Source organism: Mytilus californianus, unplaced genomic scaffold (assembly GCF_021869535.1).
Source record: "Mytilus californianus isolate M0D057914Y unplaced genomic scaffold, xbMytCali1.0.p SCAF_6, whole genome shotgun sequence".
Lineage (NCBI taxonomy): Eukaryota > Metazoa > Mollusca > Bivalvia > Mytilida > Mytilidae > Mytilus > Mytilus californianus.
Window position 1 is genome coordinate 79,994,630 of NW_026262712.1, and position 25,101 is coordinate 80,019,730.

At 31.8% G+C, this 25,101-nt stretch overlaps 1 protein-coding gene across 1 annotated transcript in view; it reads left to right on the top strand.

The window, feature by feature from the left end:
• The window catches only part of LOC127704206 (very-long-chain 3-oxoacyl-CoA reductase-B-like), a 41,911-nt gene that overhangs the window by 14,005 nt on the left and 2,805 nt on the right, over positions 1 to 25,101 (top strand). Inside the window, exons 5-9 of the mRNA XM_052208149.1 lie at positions 12,603 to 12,667; positions 14,319 to 14,363; positions 17,176 to 17,292; positions 17,570 to 17,635; positions 20,838 to 20,987. Of these exons, the coding sequence (XP_052064109.1) occupies positions 12,603 to 12,667; positions 14,319 to 14,363; positions 17,176 to 17,292; positions 17,570 to 17,635; positions 20,838 to 20,987 (443 nt within the window). The remainder of the gene's footprint in view (positions 1 to 12,602; positions 12,668 to 14,318; positions 14,364 to 17,175; positions 17,293 to 17,569; positions 17,636 to 20,837; positions 20,988 to 25,101) is intronic.

Consider the following 25,101-nt stretch of genomic DNA (forward strand, 5'->3'; position numbering starts at 1 on the left):
GTAACACCACTGTCCCAGGTTAGAGGAGGATCCCACAAACATGTTTACCCCCACCAAAAAAAAAACAGTAACCAACATTAAAAGACTGTTTCTTCTACTACTATTCCATAAAGATTTCAATGAAAATAAATCATGGAAACCAAACCAGAGCTTAGACATATATGTCATTCTCATGAAATTTTCAATTTGATTAGATTAATAAAAAAGAATTTTTAATATTAATTTAAATGTCAAAGAACATAAATATCAGATGTATGAAGGTTTTATATTTTGTTTTAAGTAAATTTACATTCATAAAAAATGTGAGTTATTGAAATTAATTCATGAAAAAAAGTATTATTGTGAATTGAACATAGGCGTTTATTCTTCACAGACAATATTGACATGTATATTACATTGTATTGTATAATATGTTTCTTTTAATGCTTTCTCCTCAATGACTTATTGAGTTTAAATATCTTTATGCCCTGAACAAATAGACCAATAACTCAGAATAGCATTGGAACTCTTCAAATGTCTGAGCTTTTTTGTTTATGAATAATATCACAACAGAAGTTAATGTTATATGCCTACTGGATGCACTAAGGATGTACATGTGTCATTAGGTTTGTGTTTCTCAGCAAATAAGAAAGTATAAATTTTGTAAAGTTTGCACTGCTAACAAAATTGTACGTAAATAACTGCATTAAAGTATATTTCCTAAAGATTTAGCCCTTTGCAGATGTGTTTACTGAATTTTAGATATAATGATTGTAAAATGATATAAGAAAAATTGTGAATGCATGCTACGAAGTGTATTCCCATAAAAAACGATCATAATGTATTTTTTTATTACATTGCATGATATACAATTGTAACATATTTGCTGAGATTATTGTCACTTAGTTACTTTTCTCTTGGAAATGTGACTTTGTAATGCAATGTACTTGCTGAACTATCAGTGGTAAAGTTTCCTTTAAGAAGTACAATGTATGCAGATTAATATTGAGATAGATATATATGTATAACTGCTTATTTTTTGGCTCAGTAATTTTCTAAAGCTAAGAATTGTCTCCCCTAAAGGGACCATTACCCTAATAGCATTACATGTAGACCAGAGATCAAAGTTGTGGTGCATTTCATGTATGTCCTAGCTATTTTGTGCGTGCTTTAAGCCAGATAAATGAAACATGGTCATTTTAATTTGAATTAGGATGTAGGGCTCCAATAATGGTAACTTTAATTCACTGAAAATTCAGAAATTATTGTGTGCATTTATTTTTGGGATTTTTAAAAAACAGGGCAAAAGTGGAAGATTAACTATTGCAATTTTAGGAAAATGTGCATACAGCTATATGTATGAGATATTAGAATGTGTGTTCTTACTATTGTGATACTCACCTAGTGGCATTGATAAAAATCTCACAATAATTTCTGAATTTACAGTACATCAGAATGTAGGTGTAAGGCTTCAATAATGGTCTATTAATAATGCTTCAGTGACTTCGGAAATTTTCCATGGTTTAGATAATCGACATGTGGTAGCTATTTTGCAATCACCATGTCCGTTTGTCAGCATTTTTTCCATGGTTGAGATATTATACCACAACTCTTGGTGTAAGAGCTACAGTTGTATATTGCAACCACCTTGTCTATCTGTATTTCCAACAAATAGTTTTTGTCACACTTTTCTCAAGTAGTACTTAGCCGCATGACTTCATTTTTGGTCAGCAGCTTGATCGTGCTGAGTTGAAAAGTGTAAGAGCTAAGACTTGTCAGACGCCTACTTCCTATTTGCTGATACTTTGGAATTTGCAATATATTGAATGAACTTAATATGTCCATCAAACATACTAGCACAACAAAGATTGCAACTTGTTGTTGAGTTTTCTGTTACAGTAGGTTATTATGAAGTTCTTACAATAGACCATTGACATTTGGTATGCTGTTGCATTTACATTTTTGCATTTTAATTTCAAAAGTACGAACAGAATATGACATTTTGCTCTTAGTCATACTTTGGTTACTTTGGGAGCTTAACATGCATTGAACAAGCCATCACCTTAAGAAAACTGGACCATGCCTTAACCCTTTCATCCCCAACATTACCTTGAGGCATCAACCGCCTGGTGCTGCCCAATGAGGCCTCAAGCCATCTCCTCCCATAGGCCTATTGAACAATGCCTTAAGCATCGTTTTTTCTGTAATTTTGAATTCACTTTCAGTGAACAGTATATGAGCTTTTCTCATTAAGTGTGTTTATGAAGAAATCCTCATTATACAATTGATATATGGTTTGATGAAGTATTGATATTAATGCATTTAGATATAGATAGCATATTGGACATTTCTCGATCCTCTGTCATGCTAGTCAGCTGAATGAGCTTTTTAGAATTTTATTTACTTGAATGTTTCTCCGATAAGATGTGCTTATGAAGAATAATTTATGATAAACCATTGACGTTTGATTCATCTGTCTTTAAAAATTAACAGAACTTTCACAGAAATGACAAACCAAATGTATTGTTAATATGGGAGAAATAACAGTAACCTTGAAAAGTCTTACGATGCAATCAAACAGTCAATATCCCGACTATGTAATGTATCTTCAAGAGAAAATAATTGGCTTAACCAGATTAACAATAGTAAAGCATATCCCATGATTCTCTAGATTTATCTGAGTCACACAATATTTGAAGATCATTAATTGTAGGATTGGTTTAGTTTGATTTTAATGACTGATCATATATCTTGAATGAATTTACTTTCATGGCATATATTTTCAATTTAATGAAGATGCAGGGTATAAACGTTTTATTTCAGGTTTAATGAAAAAAGTTTTTTTTTTTAATTTTTTAACTTTTAACCTAGATTTCTCTTATAACCTTATCAGTTGCTTATATATGTAGGTATTTGATTTTTATTAAGATTAATTTGGATTTTGATGAAAATATCAATTTTTTCCAGCAAAATTTAATCATGTGTTGATGTTTGATGTCATCTAACCTTGACCTTTGACCTCAAAGTAATTTTTTATGAACATTTGCATGTCCACTCATTAACCATGTTTTTCTTGTTTTCTATGGCAAGACTTTTTTGGGGACCTGAGGATTTACCCCTGAAAAAAAGAGCTAAGAGTCGTGCCCAACCTCCTCATATGATAAATTTGTTAAATATCCCACTTCTAAACCATATACCGGGTATATTGTAAAGTTTTGTCCCTTGTTGACCTGTTCCGACCTTTCACATTATTAATTGTCATCTTAAAAACTGCCCTATAAAAAAATAAAGAGATGTAGTACGATTGCCAATGAGACAGCTATTCACCAGAGTCCAAAGGAAGTTAAGCAAGTATAGGTCACCATTTTGCCTACAACAATAAAAAACCAAAACCTTCAATATTCTTAATTTTTACTGCAAGTCCTTAAAAACACACCATATGCACCACCCACTATATCATGTATATTGTCTGTCGTTAAATATAGCACAAACTGTTCAGATCCCCACCAATAAACCACATGTATTCTGAATTGTCATGACAACACCTTTTAAGTACAACATAGATTTTGTCCAGCGGAGGTGGCTCATATCATAAATTGGTAAATAAATGGAAACAGTTCACAAATTATACCAAATAATCATATTTATATTCTTATTTGCCATGGCAATACCTTTTCGGTACAAAAATTTGTTTGTTTGGCCTCTTTATTACTGGAATGACTTCTATAGTAGATGAAGGGGACACATAAGTTTTTGTCACATGCACTCATCTTTGTAATTTGTTTTATCTACATTACATATACTGTTAGTAATTTTTTTTGGAGACAAGTGCCTGTGGTATTTTATACTATATTCAGAATAAGGGTTTTGGTAATATTTTAATATGTTGGTAAAAGATGGATTTATTAATTTGATGACACAAAATTTCTGCACTTTTTAACAACAAAACATGCTCTTGGTTTATTTCAGCTTTCCTTAACTTAACATAAATCTTCTACTCTGAACCTATTATGCCAAATGTAATAAAATTTGGCCACAGTAATTCTTAGGGCATCTAGCTTACAAAAAATGTCCCTAGATCACTCCTGCTAACCAACATGGACACCAAGGCTGAAACAAAGAACATTTATAGGAGTAAAATGCAAGCATTGTCAGACTACTACTAATAGGCGTTATTGCCCTTTAATAACAAATTTTGCCAATTTTCAGTTTTGTAATTAATTTTAAAACTATAAAAGATATAAGTCTGTGAGGAGCAAAAAAGATCAGCACTACAAGATCTACAAAAAAATCAACTCGGCCACAATTATCCATTGACTCCTTACAGGGTAAAGTATGCCTTGAAAGATGATTTTTACCCATTTTGTAGATTTTTTTCAGAAAGTATAATTGATAGAAATTATAGATATGTGTTTTAAATTACACATATATTTTGTCAATCACTGGAATTGAATTGTAAAAAAAGTTTTTATTACACTACACTTACTTCATACTAAACAACTTTTTACTTAAGCATGGCTTAAAACTTTTCACAAGTTTATGAGATGATTTCAAACTGCATCTTGAAGAAACATTTAGCAAATTGGTATTATGAAAGGAAAAACCCTTTTAGAATATGCACAGAAATTACATTACTATTTCTGTGCTCTAGCTGTTTTGGCAGAACATTTTAAACTTTGAAATTTTCTTGATGATCTTCAGCTTCGTACTTTATTTGGGCTTTTTAACTTTTTTGAATCAAGCATCACTGATGAGTCTTTTGTAGAAGAAACATGTGTCGGGTGTACACATTTTGTTCCTGGTATCTGTTGTAGAAGAAACATGTGTCTGGTGTACACATTTTGTTCCTGGTATCTGTTGTAGAAGAAACATGTGTCAGGTGTACACATTTTGTTCCTGGTATCTGTTGTAGAAGAAACATGTGTCAGGTGTACATATTTTGGTCCTGGTATCTGTTGTAGAAGAAACAATGTGTCTGGTGTACGCATTTTGGTCTTGGTATCTGTTGTAGAAGAAACATGTGTCTGGTGTACACATTTTGGTCCTGGTATCTGTTGTAGAAGAAACGTGTGTCGGGTGTACACATTTTGGTCCTGGTATCTGTTGTAGAAGAAACGTGTGTCTGGTGTACACATTTTGGTCCTGGTATCTGTTGTAGAAGAAACGTGTGTCGGGTGTACACATTTTGGTCTTGGTATCTGTTGTAGAAGAAACGTGTGTCTGGTGTACACATTTTGGTCCTGGTATCTGTTGTAGAAGAAAGGTGTGTCTGGTGTACACATTTTGGTCCTGGTATCTGTTGTAGAAGAAACGTGTGTCAGGTGTACACATTTTGGTCCTGGTATCTGTTGTAGAAGAAACGTGTGTCTGGTGTACACATTTTGGTCCTGTTATCTGTTGTAGAAGAAACGTGTGTCGGGTGTACACATTTTGGTCCTGGTATCTGTTGTAGAAGAAACATGTGTCTGGTGTACACATTTTGGTCCTGGTATCTGTTGTAGAAGAAACGTGTGTTGGGTGTACACATTTTGGTCTTGGTATCTGTTGTAGAAGAAACGTGTGTCTGGTGTACACATTTTGGTCCTGGTATCTGTTGTAGAAGAAAGGTGTGTCTGGTGTACACATTTTGGTCCTGGTATCTGTTGTAGAAGAAACATGTGTCTGGTGTACACATTTTGGTCCTGGTATCTGTTGTAGAAGAAACGTGTGTCTGGTGTACACATTTTGGTCCTGGTATCTGTTGTAGAAGAAACAATGTGTCTGGTGTACGCATTTTGGTCTTGGTATCTGTTGTAGAAGAAACATGTGTCTGGTGTACACATTTTGGTCCTGGTATCTGTTGTAGAAGAAATGTGTGTCGGGTGTACACATTTTGGTCCTGGTATCTGTTGTAGAAGAAACATGTGTCTGGTGTACACATTTTGGTCCTGGTATCTGTTGTAGAAGAAATGTGTGTCGGGTGTACACATTTTGGTCTTGGTATCTGTTGTAGAAGAAACGTGTGTCGGGTGTACACATTTTGGTCCTGGTATCTGTTGTAGAAGAAAGGTGTGTCTGGTGTACACATTTTGGTCCTGGTATCTGTTGTAGAAGAAACGTGTGTCGGGTGTACACATTTTGGTCCTGGTATCTTTTGTAGAAGAAATGTGTGTCTGGTGTACACATTTTGGTCCTGGTATCTGTTGTAGAAGAAACGTGTGTGGTATACACATTTTGGTCCTGGTATCTGTGATAAGTTTTATTTCTACCTCCACAATAAATGAAAGTTTTAGATGGTTGATTAATTTTTGTGTTTGACTTAATTTCAGACTAGTTGAATGTTGTTACAATGTAGTGCAAATAAGATTAAGCTTTAAACATTAGTAACTGTACTTTGTCAATTGAAATATGATAAAACCATTATCTTTAAAATCATGTTAATATTTATCAAAGAAATTTCCTAGCAAAGCAATCGAATATTTAATGTAGGATTAATTGTTGTAGCATATTAAAAAATCTGAAACTATGTTTTATTTTGAAGAGAATTTGTAATCCTCTGAGCTAAGAGTGTTAACTTATGTGTCATATTAGAAGTAATATTCTTGATTAATTGTTAGAAAGTGAAGACATAATGTGTCCTTGTGGGATAAACGTTTTACTCAAATATATTTGCACTATGCTGTAATGGGTGAATGAACTGTTTTTGCTTTTATTACTGAATAGAATCACAATTTATATTAATCTTTGTAATATATAAAGTGGGTGGGTTCAAGGAATTTTATATTTTTTTCTAAATCATGTAAATGAAAAACATGACTTTAGTGTAAAAACATGAATTTTATGTTTGTGTTGAATTTCTCTATTCACATTTGCATGCATGTGACACAAATCTGAGTCTTAATCTTTAATCATATGATACTTGAAATTAAAAAAAAAGTTGAATATGTTTTATGTACATGATGAATGAATGGCAAAGTTTTACTATAACACAAGAGTACACTGACTTATATATTGTAACAGAAAATCCTTTATCTTGTCAACATCTTCAGAAATGTACTGCTATTGAATTATTGTCATACTGTACTCTAATCCACCAATAGCTTTTCAGTCACATTATAAGAATACAAAACTCCTTTCATAAGACTTTATGACTTACAAATTTTTGACTGGATTTTGTTTATCGGCTGTAAATGATTTTTATAAGTTTGTGTATTAATTACTAATTGATTTTATCAAAATTTACCATTCTTTATTTTCCATTATGAAAAATTGATTTTCATGCCTGAAACATGTATTTTATGTATGTAAAAAATGTTTACATCAAGAATTCAACCAAAAATTATAACATAAATGTGTGTTTCTATCAAATGGTGTCTATCTCTCCTTTCATTTTCTTCTCTGTAACCATTCTTTCAATTTTAACCAATAGCCCTCTATAAAGGGTTCTCACTATAGTTGGATCTCATGGTAAGCATTGTCATTTCGGGGCCTTTAATAGCTGACTGTGTGGTATGGGCTTTGCTCATTGTTGAAGGCTGTACGGTGACCTATAGTTGTTAATTTCTGTGTCATTTGGTCTCCTGTGGAGAGTTGTCTCATTGGCAATCATACCACATCTTCTTTTTTATATGGTGGTATTTTTGGCACATAGTTTCCACTGAAACAGTATTGAAATTATTCATCTCTTTAACTGATTGCCAATATCAACCAAACTATGCAGGGATGATGAATAATTATTAATGGAACATTCTCAGCAAATTTTCTTTATTTGCTCTCACAGGATTAAAAAAAAACTGACAGAGGATTTTGAATAAGTATCTACTGAAAATACAAGGCATATTGTTTTAAACTTAAAGGGATCAAAGATTTGAAGACCTAATACAAACGATCCTCATTTAATTGATTACTGGTAGATTGCAAACTATAGTTGATGGCATTGAAGTGACATAGTTATATTGAAATTCTATGGAAAATGAGATTTTCACCTTCCTGACATGTTAGAGGAAACTTGTAATAACTATTTAAGGCATTTTTGTTTATCTGTTGCAAGCGAAATTTCTGTCCTTTACCAATATATAAATTTACTTTTTCCCCAATAGAGTTTTCCACCTTCCATTCCAGCAGATCTTCTTTGATCGATTATTAGTGTTCAGTGCCACTTTCACAAATAGTGGCAGCCAGATTTTAATGGGTGAAGAAAGCTAGAGTGGCCAGAGAGAACCACCAACCTTCTGCTGGAAATGGAAATCCTAGTCAATTAAGACTGGAGTTGAACACACCTGCCATGAGTTGGATTTGAACTCATTGACAGGCTAGTGATACAGTAGATGAACTACTTAGACCAATCAGCGTCTGAGACTACCTATTCAATTGATAGTTTAATTTGTTTCTGTTCTCAGGATGCATAAGATTTTTTGTCACAAAACATATATTCAGTTATAAAACTGGCATGCAGATTAACTGTTATTTCATTATCTGGGAGAATTTGTTTAAAGAAAAAAGGATATTTATATGTGCACTAAACTGACATTTGGTTCTATAAATTGAAATCAAGTCTAATTTTCATTATTGAAAAAATCGGATTTGATAATGTCAAAATTACACTGTTCTACACTTCATTCAAATTAAACTGTATGTTAGCTTTGATGGTATTATGTCTAGGATTCTTGATATACTTGGCTTTAAGATTGATAGATTTAGCATTGTTATTTGTATTTTTGCAATAATATTGTCTTGAACTGTTTAATGAAATGTTGTACCAAGTTGCTTTACACAGAGTTTGTATGTTGTTTCAACACTGTTATTTTAACATATATAGGTCAGAAATATAAAAGGCTGTCTCACAGTAGTCACTGGTTTTATTAGGTCTTGTACTTTATCAAAACTTCAATACATTACAATTTAATGAAATATTCTAAGAAGCAAGTGCTTCAGTACATATTCTCAGAAATAAGAAGATGTGGTATGAGTGCCAATGAGACAACTGTCCATCCAAGTCACAATGTGTAAAAAGTAGACAATTATAGGTCAAAGTATGGCCTTCAACACGGATCCTTGGCTCATACCGAACAGCAAGCTATAAAGGTCCCCAAAATGACTAGTGTAAAACCATTCAAACGGGAAAACCAACGTTCTAACCTATATAAAAAACGAGAAACGAGAAACACTTATGCACCACATCAACAGGCTCCTGACTTAGGACAGGTGCATACAAATCTTGCATGAATTTAATGATAGATTTTGTTTGTAAGTATCCAGATTATGATTTATTGTAATACAAATATACTGTGGATTCAGTATTATTCATAGGATACCAATTTCGTGTTTTTGAACCACAAATTTGAATGTTCAACAAAGTAAAAATTTTCTATAGTCTTGTACACAGACTTTGGCAAATTTAATCCTTCGTAGTTGAAACTAGCATTGATACTCCATCAATGTGACAAAGGTTAAAATAGACTGTTAGGTCTTTTTGTTTTTAAATTCAAATTATTTTTATTTTTGTAATTTTTGGTCAAGAGCAGACCCAATGAAAAAATTTCCTGCGCTTGGAAATCAGTATTTTTATATTTGCAATAAAAGTGATAATTTGGTATGTTTTCTTTGTAAGTGTTGAAAATATATCTTCAATTATATAGGGATGAAAATTCAAACCAGGAAATCTATTGTGAGTATGACGTTTTAAATGTATGAATATAGAAAGCATTTCTCATCTGAAAGAACTTGTGTTGGGCAGATGATTATTTGAAACCTTTTGATATGGTTCTGAGATGTTCTTGTCTTTCACTGTCTAGTGGTGGTCCATTCAGTTACTAATTTTTTAGCTCATCTGGCATTATATACTGACATTTTTAATCATCTTAATTGCGTGTTATAGTGTTCTTTTATTTGTCTTTGTAAATTATTAACCTTTACTGTTTAGTCTATTTTTGGTAATATTCTTTTGGCATGGCTCGGTACTAATGCATCCCACCATTGTGTTATTGTGCTATGGTCATTTTTTGTATTCTTGTCTTTCATTTTTGCTTATGTGCTTTGTCTATATGCCATTTTGTTTTTCTTTGTTGACATAGTTGTTTGTTTTTATAGTGATTAAGATTATAACACAATGTTGACTGATGTACCCCTATTTTTGACATTTTTGCTTCGCATCACGGTGTGGAGCTATTAGTTTCAGTCGATAAACACCTATCTTGAAATAATTACTTATTACATATAGATTCTGATTGGTTGCTTTATGATGAGGCTGAGATACAGCAACAGCTATTGGCTTAAATGAGATAAAGAACTGAGTTTTACTGTGCGTACTGTTGTACGTTTGTTTTTTCTACATTGGCTAGAGGTATAGGGGGAGGGTTGAGATCTCAAAAAACATGTTTAACCCCGCCACATTTTTGCGCCTGTCCCAAGTCAGGAGCCTCTGGCCTTTGTAAGTCTTGTATCATTTTTAATTTTAGTTTCTTGTGTATAATTTAGAGTTTAGTATTACGTCCATTATCACTGAACTAGTATACATATTTGTTTAGGGTCCAGCTGAAGGACACCTCCGGCTGCGGGAGTTTCTCGCTGCATTGAAGACCCATTGGTGGCCTTCGGCTGTTGTCTGCTCTATGGTTGGGTTGTTGTCTCTTTGACACATTCCCCATTTCCATTCTCAATTTTGATTAAAGACTTTTCTCGTCTCAGGATAAGACATCAAATGACGAAAATTTCAGTTCCGATCAACTGTCATTAATTCATGTTCGTTTTATTATGCATATATTGCACACTGAAATTCAATACTGAAATATCAATTATTAATACATGTTTATTTGCTTTGTTAACCTGCAATATGCACAATTTGTTTTGCTAAACAATGTTCCTATACAATGTTCATGGTTTACTAAAATGCATTATCTGTATTTTATAACTTCTGCCAATCTAGGCACACCTCCAGAATACTAATTCAACAATTACATGCACACATATTACCTTGAATTAGGGTAGAGCGAAGCAGTCCACAGCTTTTTAAAAAGCTCAAACTTGTTACCTATTATGCCTGTTTGTTTTATTCACACATTGCTGTCAGTATAATGGAATTGTATGCGACTGTCATACAAATGAGAGGTTTAGCTAGCTATAAAACCAGGTTTAATTCACCATTTTGTACATAAGGAAATGCCTGTACCAAGTCAGGAATATGACAGTTGTTTTCCATTCTTTTGATGTGTTTTAGCCTTTGATTTTGCCATTTGATAAGGCACTTTCCGTTTTGAGTTTTCCTTGGAGTTCAGTATTTTTGTTATTTTACTTTTTATTGGCCATGTAAGCTATTACTATTGCTTGGCATCCACTGTTTTGAACTTTGCTAAAAGTCTTCTCTGATGAAACCACAGGACCAATATCAACAAAACTTATTCTTAGTGTATCCATAGTAGAAAGTTTCTGCAAGCAACCAGCATTGCTGCCAGGGCAAAAATAAAAAATAAGGATAAAACGCAAGTAATTGTGTAGTACCCTGAAAATCATTACATTTAATTAGCTATAGAGAAAAATATGACAGGGACAAAAAAAAAAATTTGAATATAAAGAAATACTATTTTCCATCCCCCTTAATTTACCAGATTACACCTTATAAATAGAGAGGAACTGTTTCTTACACCAAATCATGATCTGCAAATATATGTATGAACATTATCAAATTTGTCAATAGACTCCTTATTAGAGTTATCACCCTTGAATTGCAAGTTTTGTCAATTATTTACATTTTTTGCAATTTCTTGCATATTAGATAGAATGAAAATGAAACCACCAAAAATGATCAACAAGGTATGCCAACATCACTGAAATTGTCAGGTGATGCCTTATAAGAGTTATTGTTCTTAAATGATGATTTTTCCACCTGTTCGTTTATTTTCTTCATAATGAAAATGGATACAGAGAAACTGTCAACAGAAAGTATGTTCAGCAAAATAAGAACTACAAATTAATCAAATCAAGAAAATTGTTAATATATTATTTACTAGTAATTATCCTTAAAATTTAAATAGTAATTTGTATCCAAATTTTGCAATTTTGGCAATTATTTTGAAAACTTTGATAGAAAGAGTAAAACTGCATGAAGCAAAAAGGATCAGCAAAATAAGATCTACAGTTAAATTAACATGACCAAATTTGTCAATTGACCCCTTTTAGGAGTTATTGCCCTTCAATGACAATTTTTATTGATTTTTTTTCTTGATCAATAGTTTCTTGATATATATAGCTATAGAGATAGTGCAAGTGATTTTGACATCTGCCAAGCAGTCATTCCTTGTTTGAAACTACTTTGAATTTGATATACATTTTTTGTATTTGAGCATTGAACTTTTGGTCAATGTCTAATAACAAGTTGGGCTATAGATTGCATGATGTCAGCATTTCATTGAACTATTCTTTGTCTTTTTACTTTGGACCTCTTTGAGTTATGAGTGATGTTTAATTAGCATATGGATTTCTTCCTTGATTTTAGTTTCAGTATATAAATCAAGCAGTTTATCCATCATGACATTTACAAATACATCACAAAGTACCTTTGTTTGTCGAAAAATATGTGTGAAATCGAACAAGCATATTCAATAAAAAATTCAAATGACAATAATATCTTTATCCTTTTATCCTTTCAGTAAATAATGTGGGAATGTCATATGATTTCCCTATGTATTTCTTGGAAATCCCTGATCGAGAAAAGGTAAATATGAATAATTAAAAGAGTTATCTTTAAATCTTTACAATTTCAAAAATATACTAAGGGTTTGCTACAGGGTTCTGTTTTAATTAAGAATTGAATGCTTCTTTTTGTAAATTCATTGGGGTGTAAAAGCATTGACCGAAGTACATTTTGTATGAAGCGCTTCTAAAAATGTATGCACGATCAACGCTTTTACAACCCTATGAAATTACTAAAAGAATCATTCAATACTTATAATTACATTTTTTCGCTATGATCATGAAAACACGATTACTATCATTTTTTTCTTTTATTTACCTGTGCACTTTATTGTGGAAACGTGTGTCATCATGTATGTTACAATTCATGAAATTCATTTTGAAATGAAGAATGACGCGAGATTGCTGTTAGCCAATCAAAATAACATATAATAATGAAACATACATCTAATGTAATTATTAGTTAATGCTTGGTTTGCTCAAAGTGAAATCAGTTCGAAATGATAAAGAAAGGTATAGTAACCGGGCACATATACATACAAAATGGAATGGTGTTATGACACACAAATTTGCATTTTCAAAGATACATATATCACAATTCATTCGCATATTGATGCAAAGGCCACTTCAATAGTCCTTTCAATCAGATAAAAGTTTGGTGTATTACTATGCATATTGTTTTAGGGTCTTACATGAAATTCTGCCTTAAATATACACACTGTAAATCCTTGAAGAATGTACAAAAGTGAGTTTTAGACATAATTCAGAATATGAGGACATTTTAATATATGATAAATACTTTTCCTTCTAATATTTTAAACATTGTGTATTTAGAAATTTTTTGCAATGGTTTTATAATTGCGAAAGTTTCGAAAGGATAGGGTTTTTTGGCAAAAATTAAAGCTTGCGTTTGAATAATGCTAGCAATAATTGTATGTAGCATTTCCTGAATAGCAATAATTAAACTCACATTTTTGTCAACTTATCACCAATCTCAATAATAAATATACACACAATTTTCTGAATTTGCAGTACATGCTAAGCAAGTGCATAACACAAAATATGTGAACATATATGTTCAAGTATGGCCAAACTTATCATTATACATCGAAGAAAAAAATCTATACTCAAAGCTTAAGGGTCTAATGAAAAATACAAAAGTATCATAAAACAGGAAGTAACTGTCTGGCAGATCTGAAAATCACTCACGGTACAAATCAACATTATGAATTTTCAGTCTAAAAATCAAAGTATTCTTTGATACATAAGCTAAGTAATATGCAAGTGTAAAGTTCTGACATATGAGCAACTGGTCCTTGCACTAGACCACCAACTCAGTTAGCCTGGCCTGAGGTTGTGAGTTCGAACCCCGCTCGTGCAGGTGCACTCGACTCCAATCTTAATTGACCAGGATTGTCAGTTTTCCTATCGAAGGTTGGTGGTTTTCTCCAGGCACTCCTTCTTCTTCCACTAATAAAAAGTGGCCGCCACGAAATAGCCCAAAAGCGTGCTTAAAAGTGGCGTTAAAACACCAAAAATTAAAAAAAAAAAAATTAAAAATCAGTTAGCCTGGCATAATGAATTGGTGTTAAGGGGTTATTTTAATATATTTGTATCCATTGAAATTTAAATGATACAACAAGTTCTAAATTGTAGATTTTTTTTATTTGTAGAAGCTAATGGACCTACTTCATGTCAATATTACATCTGTTACAATGGTATGTATTGCCAAGTATGATAACTTCATTATTTTAGAGATTATTTAAGATATCTTGTTTTTTATTTGGAGATTATATTAGAACCAGTAAGGATCAATCAAAAAAAATCCCACGTATAAAAAATGAACTTTTACAAAAGATGTTCTATTTGTCCTTAAGAAACAGATTACCAACATGACCAATTAATTGAACATTCTATTTCTTTTAGAAGTTGATTACACATTTAATGAGCTCCCTACCTCTAAGTATAAGGTTAATCCTGTTACTGTCAGACTTGACAGAGTTGTGGATCACATATACCCAGAAAATCAATGAAAGTTAGTACTCTACAAATAATAATGAGTTCATTGTACATTTTGTACTAAAGAGTGGTATAATTAAATGTTGTCTTAGTATTTCACAGATGTTTTATTTCTTTTTTTTTCAACGGGGCTTACTACTGACACGAGAACACAGTTATGTTGCAGTGCATTTCTTCAATAAATGCAGATTGAAAAAATCCCATGTTTGTTCTCAAAAACCATTTTTATAGTGTAGTGTCCTACTTTTGGGACGAATAATATCTACATTATAGAAGTCTACCAGCTGTAATTAAATATATGAACAATTTCACGTTAAAGGGGAGATATAATTCAGTCCGAGAGCTTTTTCAGGTGATTTCTTGAAGTACACTACACTTGTTTATGATTTTATTAAACTTATACGAGTGGTAAAAAGTAGGAGTCAAATTTCTTAACTAGCGCTTTAATTTATTTTTGTTGGGCATATGCTGCTAGTGATGAGTTAGCCAGGATTATGAGAACCTCAAGATTAAAAAGAATTAAGGGCCCAGAAATTAGTTTCTTTATATCAAAGCTCATTAGGAAGCACTTATGACATATGACGGCTGTATAAAGATTGAATTGTAATCTTGTACCTGAATCTTTTAGATCATATATTTCTTAAAATCAAACTATTACAAAAATAAGTATTTTATAGGGCATGTGTCCTTTTCATGCTGGTTATGAATGACAACGATAGTGTTCAGTTGTGAATTCAATTGAAACACATTTGCTACAAGAGAAAAATCACCTACAATAGTAGATATTTATCCCTCTAAGCATACTACTTTGCACCCTTAAAAAACAAGACAAACCCAATACATGATGCTCATTTTTGCTTCCTCTCCACAACTTTTATTTGTTCATGTATGTACAGGTCATACTTTATTCTTGGAAGGTCAACAGAATTTGATGGGAAGTAATATTTAAATGCACCATTTTAGTCGTTACGTTATTTAACAATATAGAGAAATAGTATAGGTTCTTCTGGATTATTTAAATCAAGTAATTTCCTTGCTTAGAATTAAAAAGAAAGTAATTTAAATTTACAATGTTATTAAAAGTAGAAAATGTTGTATTTTTGTCTCCTGCGTAACGCGTTGCGGTGGACATGGAAATACCAAGCGTCCGTCTGTGTGTCCGTCCATCCGTCCATCCGGTCTTGTTAGCGCTCTCACAGGTACAATTCTTGTCAGATTTTTATAAAACTTATACTATAGGTTAATATCAGCAATATGTCGGACAAGTCATAATGGTGGCCGATCAACCTTTTTAAAAAGAGTTATGCCCCTTGGAAATATTAAATTTATGGAAAATGGCCTCGTTAGCGCTCTCACAGGTACAATTCTTGCCAGATTTTTCAAAAACTTATACTGTGGATTCATTATTATTCGCTGGATACCAATTATCGTGGATTTCGTGGGTTCAGGGAAACCACGAAATTATATGTTCAACGAATTACAAAGGAGTAGGTCCGGTAAGGGCTGATTTTGGCCTCAAAATTCAGGTTCATCTAATGAAAAATTTTGGACACTTTTTAAACACTTAAGTGTCTACTTCAGTCGATTCAATTAGTTTATGTGAAAGATTTGAACTGATTTAGTCATTAAAGACGCTCAAATTCAAGCTTAAATATGAAAAATCTATCAAATATGCCATAATATGTCATTTTTCAGATGGTTTTTGTCAAAAATGAAAGTGGCCGCATCCGTGTTCATTCTCAACCTTTATATATGTTATGTATTATCATCAAATACAACTTACATTTAAATATTAAGAATGAACACAAATGCGGCCACTTCCATTTCAGACGGAAACCGTCTAAAAATTAACCAAAATGCTAAAATTTCGAAGATTTCAGTAATTTAGCATGACTTAATGATGCTAGAACCCGATACATGTGCATTGTATTGTCAAAAACAGCCCATATTTATGTAACAGAAGTATTCTTCTTTCCAATAAATAGCTAAACATTTACATTTAAACAATTTTGTATAACTGCTATATTTTGGGGCCAAAAAGGGGTCTTATTGGGCCTACTCCTTTGCTGTATGATTATATGCAGACTTTTGGAAAACCACGAAATCAAATATCCACGAAAATGCAAGTTTTCCCCAATCCACGAAAATTGGTACCCACGAAAATAAATGAATCCACAGTACTATAGGTTAATATCAGCAATATGTCGGACAAGTCGTATAATGGTGGCTGATCGACTTCTTTAAAAAGAGTTATGCCCCTTGGAAATATTAAATTTATGGAAAATGGCCTTGTTAGTGCTCTCATGGGTACAATTTTTTATAAAACTTGTAGTATACTATTAGTAATGCCCTTGAAGGTCTGTTTGAAATATTTAGAATACAATAAAAAAAACTTTTTTGTCCCCCGCGAACGCTTTTTATTTATTAATTGTTTTAAAGTGGGTTTTTTTTAGTTATTGCCCCTGGATAGATAAAATATGTGCAATGCCAGGGACATCTTTTATTTTACAGATGACAAGTGTTGTTTTACCTGAAATGGTATCACGGAGTAGAGGAGTGGTCATCAATGTAGCGTCTGCCTCTGGTGTGAATCCAAGTCCACTTCTTACTGTGTATTCAGCTTCTAAGGTACGTTTTATTGTATACTGTCTCAATTGTTATATAACATAGATTGTTAATCAAGCATCTCAGGGATATGCATGATTGTTTTATGATTGACTTAAGCATATTTTTATGTTATATGCAGTGAAAATAATGATTAGATTTTATAATTACAAAGTAAAAATATTCTAGTTACTGACATGGAAATTAATATAATTTACTGTGGAATCTTTTTGATATTTTATTATAATAAAGCTGATTCTATGTTAATATTTTCTTACTGAAAATTTTGTTTTTTTTCCAGGCTTTTGTTCATTATTTTTCATTGTGTCTAGAACGAGAATACAGGGACCGTGGTATTACTGTACAGGTATTTCTTATTTACTTAGAAATATTATATTCACACCTAAAATATATGTATATAAACTACACAGATGACTATAGATATGCTACATTTGTCAGAGCTACAATTCCATCTTTCTTTCTTGATTGTGACTTCACATTGTGAGACTTACCACCAAAATCTTTCCACATCGAGTAACATGGTAGGTGCAATGGGTATAAATTAACCATGAATTAGGGTTCAACGAAATACAGATTTCCCTGAGGCTTGTATGAAGACTTTTGCAAAGCCACCATATCAAGTAGCCATGAAAATTGGAACTTACGAAAACGAATCAATGCAATCTGTCATAAAAATAGAAAATAAGGAAACATTATTTTGACTCAGGACTTCCAAAACTGTCGTATTGTCCGGACTTGTCTGGTAAATTATATAAATGACTTCTTGTGCAGAGGCTGAAACGGACATTTTAACATAGTTCAGAAAAAAAAATTGAAGTTTATGCAATCTTTTTAACCTGACCTTTTGCCTTAAACAGTCACACATTTCGGGTCATATAAGTGAAATGATGAATACTTACTATCAAAACAAACCTTACTTTAATACCCTCTCATTACAAACAAGGTTAATTAGTTTTCTGACAGCTGAAGTTTACCTGTTCAGGCGACAGATAAACTATTTTGTACTGGACATTGTTCGGTCTATTAAAAGTTATTTTCTTCAATTTCAGCAGTTTGCATCTAATTTATTTGGTCAACAAGATTTAGATTATCAGAAAACGCATATAAATATGATTTGGTGATAATTTAAAAAGGTAGTACATGTAATAAAGGTTTTAAGTGAAAAATCAACAGAACCACATTGTTTGAACTAGTACACTCGTGCACATTTGAGATGTGGCAGCTTCTATTTCTTTTAACTGATATTGAGGTGTAGGATGGGATACTCCTCATGAACAATCTTAATTTCTTTCATTTTTTTATGTCTTGTCTGTGATAAGAAAATATTATTTATTCAGATTAAAGCTCAAACTGCATCTTTTAAAACATCACCAAAACATTTTATAAGAAAATTCAATTGGGTTCTTTTTTCATTGTCGTGTCAATGTTGTAGCATTTTAAATTATGTTATGTATAATTCTTAGTTTAAACCAAAAGTTTGATTTTAATGGGATGTAATATGCTTTTAAACAAAATGTATCATGTTTATTTCAATATTTGCTTCTTTTTTTTATTAAGAATTATAATTTCAAATGAGTAAAACATGTATTACTTTAAGTCCTTCTTCAGGCCAGACAATCAAACACTAAAACAGATCAATTCAAAACCAGCTCTGAATAATATTCCTTAAACTTTGACATAAAAGCTTTTCCAACAGAAATCTGGTTATTGATTTGGGGCTGTTCAGCATTTGGGTGGATGGGACGGGCAGACATTCCAGCTGTTTTACTGCATAAACTTACAAACCTTTTTACCATTGCTTTTCAAATTTTATAATGTTCCTAATGATGATCATGATGATTTTCACTTAAGCCATTTGGGAATTATGGTCCTTGATTGTTTGGAAAGTTACCGGTACACTTTATATTTCGTGCATTTACAAATGAACGTTTCAACGAATTTTTTTCCAATAGACTATTTTCATATTACCGACTTTTGACTCCGGATTATATAATTTTTCGACAGGTAACCTACTCTGCAGTAGGACATTCTGGTACTCAGTCAAGTAAGAGCAACCAAAAGAAGTAAAGTCAAACCTATAATCAGTGCAATTTCGGGGGATCGTCAGTGGTGGATCCAGAAATTTTCATAAGGGGGGCCCACTGACTGCCTAACAGGGGGCCCGCTCCAGTCATGCTTCAGTGATTCCCTAAATAATCAAGCAAATTTTTCCCACAAAAGGGAGGGCCAGGGCCCCTTGAAAACCCTCTAAATCCACATTTGATAGTGAACTGTTTTCTAATGATTTTGTTGTGTATAGAAAAGATCAGAAAACATAAAACAGTTAACTTTCCCTCCAAATTGTACTGATTCTATGCTGGATTTTACTTTTTGAGTTGCTCTTACTTGAATGAGTACCAGGATGTCCAACTTAACAGAAAAGGTAACCTTTCAAAATAAATATAAAATCCAGAGACAAAAGTCGGTAATATGGAAATTGTCTATTAAATATGTTGTTACTGATAACAAAATTGAAGTAAAGTTAGATATTGAAGATTAGAGGAGTAAGTTCAGTATGGGCCATATGTGGCCCCGATTCATTAATTCAATGTTTTAAGATAGAAAATGTTTTGTTAAGTTGATGAAAAGACATGTAATAACGTTAATAGAACTATTTTTGTCAAAGTTTTAATTTAACACTTTCATATTATCCCAAATTGGCAAAACATTGAGATTTTTATGAAATTGGACAAAATTGTCACGTCTTCAACCAAATTTAGGCATTGATAACATAGAGTGCAGGCTTTGGCAAACTAAATATATAAGTCAGATATGTAAAATGTAATAACAAACAATATGTTAAAAGATGTTTTTTGTCAGTGCTTGCGCTCTATGTTTACTCTCCATGAAATTAATGTAAATTTACCCATTTTCATTGAATTTTCATGGAAAATCAAAATGAGTGCTATTTGTGACTTCACGAAAAGAATGCAATTATGTAAATTTTCAACAATAACATAAAAATCTATCTAGTTTTTTTATTAGCTATGAGTTGTTGTGATATTGGTTAATAAAACCTAATTTAAAATTGTAGCTAGAAATAGGGGCCATTTTAGGGCTTTATTGAACATACTTCTTTTGCCATTCAGTATTATGGTCCTTGATTGATTGGAGAATGGCATTTCAAGTTATTTCAATTTAATAACTTGAGAACTTGTTATAATAACTTGCTGTTTGTTGTGAGCCAAGGCTCAGTGTTGAAGGCTGTACTTTGATCTATAATTGTTTACTTTTTACACATTTTGACTTGGATGGAAGTTGTCTCATTGGCAATCATACCACATCTTCATATATCTATTTATAGTTTAAACACAAAGTTACTGGAAATTTTCTAATATTAATAGTTCACACCAACTGTGTACAGTTGACTGTCAAAATAGTAAATATAGCATATTATGTGTCAGGCTTTCGGTTTCATATAGAACCAGACTTCACCACTTTGTATCAGGCTTTGAGTTTACTATAGTCATCACATTTTAAACAATGGCAACTCTTATCTTCTCTTTCAGAGTGTATTGCCATATTTTGTTGCTACCAAAATGTCTAAGATAAAAAAAGGTAGCTTTTGGATACCATACCCTGATCAGTATGCTGCCAGTGCCTTAAATACTGTTGGTTTTGAGAAGACAACAAATGGATGGTGGTCACATAGCATTACTGTAAGTATATATATATTCACTAAAAATCTCTTGTTTTCACTTCCTTACCTGTTAATTAGATCTAGTAATGCTTTAAAGTGACATATTGTATAAATTCAAGGCAGCATGAGGGGTCTTCTGCCATCTTGGATCTTAAAATAGGAGAAAACAAATAGGTCTTGGTTTTAAATGAAATAGGCAAATTTGTAGTCAGGAATGCAATTCTTTTGTAAGACTTTCTTTAATGGAAGAAAGTTATGTGATAGTATCTTATATCAATTAAAATCACACAAGTTCCCACAAAACATTTTGTAATAAAAAAAAATGATTCCCACTCACATTTTGCCTTTCTTTAAAGGAAAAGCGCTTCGGACGCATGAAATTTATAACGTGTTGTTTTCATTATTTAAAGGATTGTTATATAAAAATCATCAATTATTTATTGACTGAGCTTTGAACTTTAAAGGGTCATATTTTTCATTATTTCCATAATGCTTAAACTGGGAAATGGTGTCTTTACATTTGTTTTCAAAATAATTCTCCTACTGTTTTGATGATCTGATTTCAAAGTGAGGCTTTAGAAAAGAGCATTGGACATTGTATTCGATGATTAATCACAAAAATGGTTGAAGAAAAAATTACTATTAATAATGTTTTGAAGCACTGCAGAGTTCAATATTACATTTCTGAAGATGTTTTTTGTAGAAATACTTTTAATGTTTCTTATATGAGTTCAAATACAACAAAGAAACAAACAAATTAAATTCAAGAATTTGAAATGATTAGATGTATGTTCCCTTTCTGCTTATTTTTACATCGCGATGACCGCGAGGGCATTCCGATGTATTGCTATCGCCTAGATTTCCATTACGTAACTTTCGTTTTGGGTTTGTAACCGATCTATAAACATGATAAATACGCGGATATTAACGAGTGCAAAATAACATTCCTTATCGTTTGTTATCAATACATCTCTTCAATGAATACTGATAACAATATTTTTGTTTAGAACATAAATTAATAATATGAAAATGTTTTGTCGTTAGATATATATATATAAGTAAAAAATCATTGATATGGTAAAGCATGCTGAAGAATATCTCAAGAACACTTTGAGACAATTCTGGCAAGGACCAGTAACTCTGCATGGAAGATTGTTTTTGCGGGAAAATATGAATGCCTACTCATATCCAATCTTTTTAAAAAATCGAATTTTTACAGAAGAGTGTCCTCTATGCACTTGCACTGCACTCTTATTAGAATAGTAGAATAGAATGATATACAAATGGATGAAAATTATATATACATGTAACTGTTATATTAATATAATATATAACAACAAACCAGTATATACTGATTTGTATCACTACACTACAATAGTTATTCCTGTCATTTATTCACCATCCACGCACGAACTTGTCTCAGAAAAAAAATATCTCTGTACATTAACCTCAGTTTCAGGTATAGAGATGTGATTTTTTTCTGTGACAAGTGCTTTTGACAATCCACAAGAACGTGCGGTCATCCGGTGTTCAGTACTTCAGTACTTTGATTTTTACAGTTGTTAGGTCTTACAGCTTTTTATCATACAACTGACAATCCAAATCTACTTAAAAATAGATTTAATGTTTCTTGAGGCATTGTACTCATTTATGGGACTTTTAGAGTAGATTGATTTATTTATTAAGGCCATTTACTTTTTATTCATATTACTTTCTTTATAATAGTGCAGTGCAATTTAACATATATATTTCATTTTTTTACTTCTGCAGTAATCACAATACTTTTTATGTTTCACATCTTGAAAAAGGACAAAGGGTGCTGAAAATTGAAATATTACAAAATTAGGTTATCTTGGTGTTTTTTTAAATAATTGATGCAAAGTTTAAACTACAAGATTTTTGAAATATGATAAATATTCACGTAGATATGAAGATGCATATGCCAAAACATATTTGTAAGAGAAATATTTAGCTCATGCAAGTTCCGCAAAAAATATTTACATGAGAGATGTTGTTTTCTATAGACAAACACTATGGTAAATTATTTAGTTGGTACTTGCACATGCTCTTTATTTGTTGGTCTAAAATCTATCTCAAATCTTTTTTTAGAGAATATGTACTTTTCATGTACGCTTAGAAGGGCCTTTTCTGTAGCATTACATCTGCATTTATTGTGACATCAGAGATAAAAAAAAAACCTGTTTTTCAATTTTATATTACCCCATTGTTAAAACAAATATAAATGGATATCTTATGCTTGACAAAGTTTCAAATTTCAGTTAAAAGTTAGGGCAATTAAGCCAATCACTCTTTGCCCTTTCTTAATCTTATACAACAATTCTTGTCATGCTCATATATATTTTTTTCAATATCTTGAATCTTGTCTTACAGAATAACTTTTGATGCAAACATTTTATGAATGCATTAAGAGCTTATCTTATAACCAATCTTCTGTGCATTAACTTTTATAAACTTGCTTCTCTTTGTACTTAACAAGGCATAAAAGGGGAAAACTTGCTTTACCAGCATTATATTTTACATCAGTCAGATAAATAATGTAAACTTTATACAAATACAATGTTAATATCTGTTTAAGCATGGTAGTTATGACCTTTTAGGGAATTTTAATTTATGCCCTCACATCAAATTTAATCTTCAAATGTAAATAGTGCAGATGGGTTATTGGACCCATAAGGAGTATTTAAACACATTTTTTTTTGTATTCTGATTACTTGTGAACACTTTTACTAATGAGAAAAACTAATTCTGTTGAAGCAAAACACAATCATGTCTTGGGGAAATTTAATTTAAATGAATATTTAAAGGGATATAATACCTAAGCAGATGCAGATGAGTATTCTGGTCAGAATATTTCTAGAGGAGAAAAACGGAGCTCTGATAAAGAAATTGAATGGTTCCAAAACAGACTAAAAGATACATGTACAATGGTATAAAGAAACTGTTGAGTCTTCCTCCCATTTTAGTTTGCTGATTACTATCTGTATTAATTATGTACTCATAATGTATATCTATATATATAAGGCTATACCAATGTAAAATAAAGATGAACTTCACTGATTTGTTGAGAAATGCTGAACAAAGGAAATCAAAGTTTGATAGAAATGTTCCTTCTATGGTGTTCATGGATTTCTAATACTTTCAAGCCTATCAATAAATCAGTTTAGCCACCAGTGATAATTACTTTCACATTTGAGATCATAAAAATTGAAGAGAAAAATCCTCTTCTTGAGACCCAATGGATCAATAATCTTTTTGTCAATTCTTTAATTGACAGGCTAATTAGATATCCATTTTAATGAGTGGTTTTCTGTTGGAAAAACGTAACTTTTCATTGACAATGAAGAGCTAGCGGAAAGAGCAATTTATCTGTCATGTTTGTGTGTAGTTTTTCAAATATTTTAATTACATTTAATCTATTCTTAAGCTAAAAAAAACTTTTGATATCGATAGTTATTTTTCCAAACAAAAATTGGTTAAAACACGTATATATCACCTCTTATCATCCCCATTTTGTCCTGTTTAGAATATGTCTACAATTGGCAAAGGTACAACTTGTTAAAAATGTAATAACAGAATAAAATTAGTTAATGGCAATAAGCTATTGAATTGGATGACTGAAAGGATATTTTTGTACTGAGTATTGTCCTGTTAGTATGATTTAGTAAACCATTAGGACTACCAGTAGTGGTATTTAGTGTTAAATTGGAGCCAGGATCTGCTTACCCTTCAGGAGCAACTGAGATCACCCCCGGTTTTTGTTGGGGTTTGTATTTCTAAGTCATTAGTTTTCTATATTGTGTTTTGTGTACCGTTGTTTGACTATTGGTTGTTCGACTTATGAGTGTGAATATCCTTTTGGTATCTTTCACCTCTCTCTTATACACAATATAGTCACTGTAAAAATATGTATTTCTTTTAATTTAAATTTAATTAGCCATAATTCCTTATAACAGTGCCCTCATTGACTGAAGATTGACATTCAATAGATATGCTTTAATCAAACAAGTTAAGATTCTAGTTAAAATTAACAACAACAAAATAGATCTGAAATAAGGGATATTGACCTTTCACATTTTTACATCGTGATAACCGTGAGGGCATTCCGATGTATT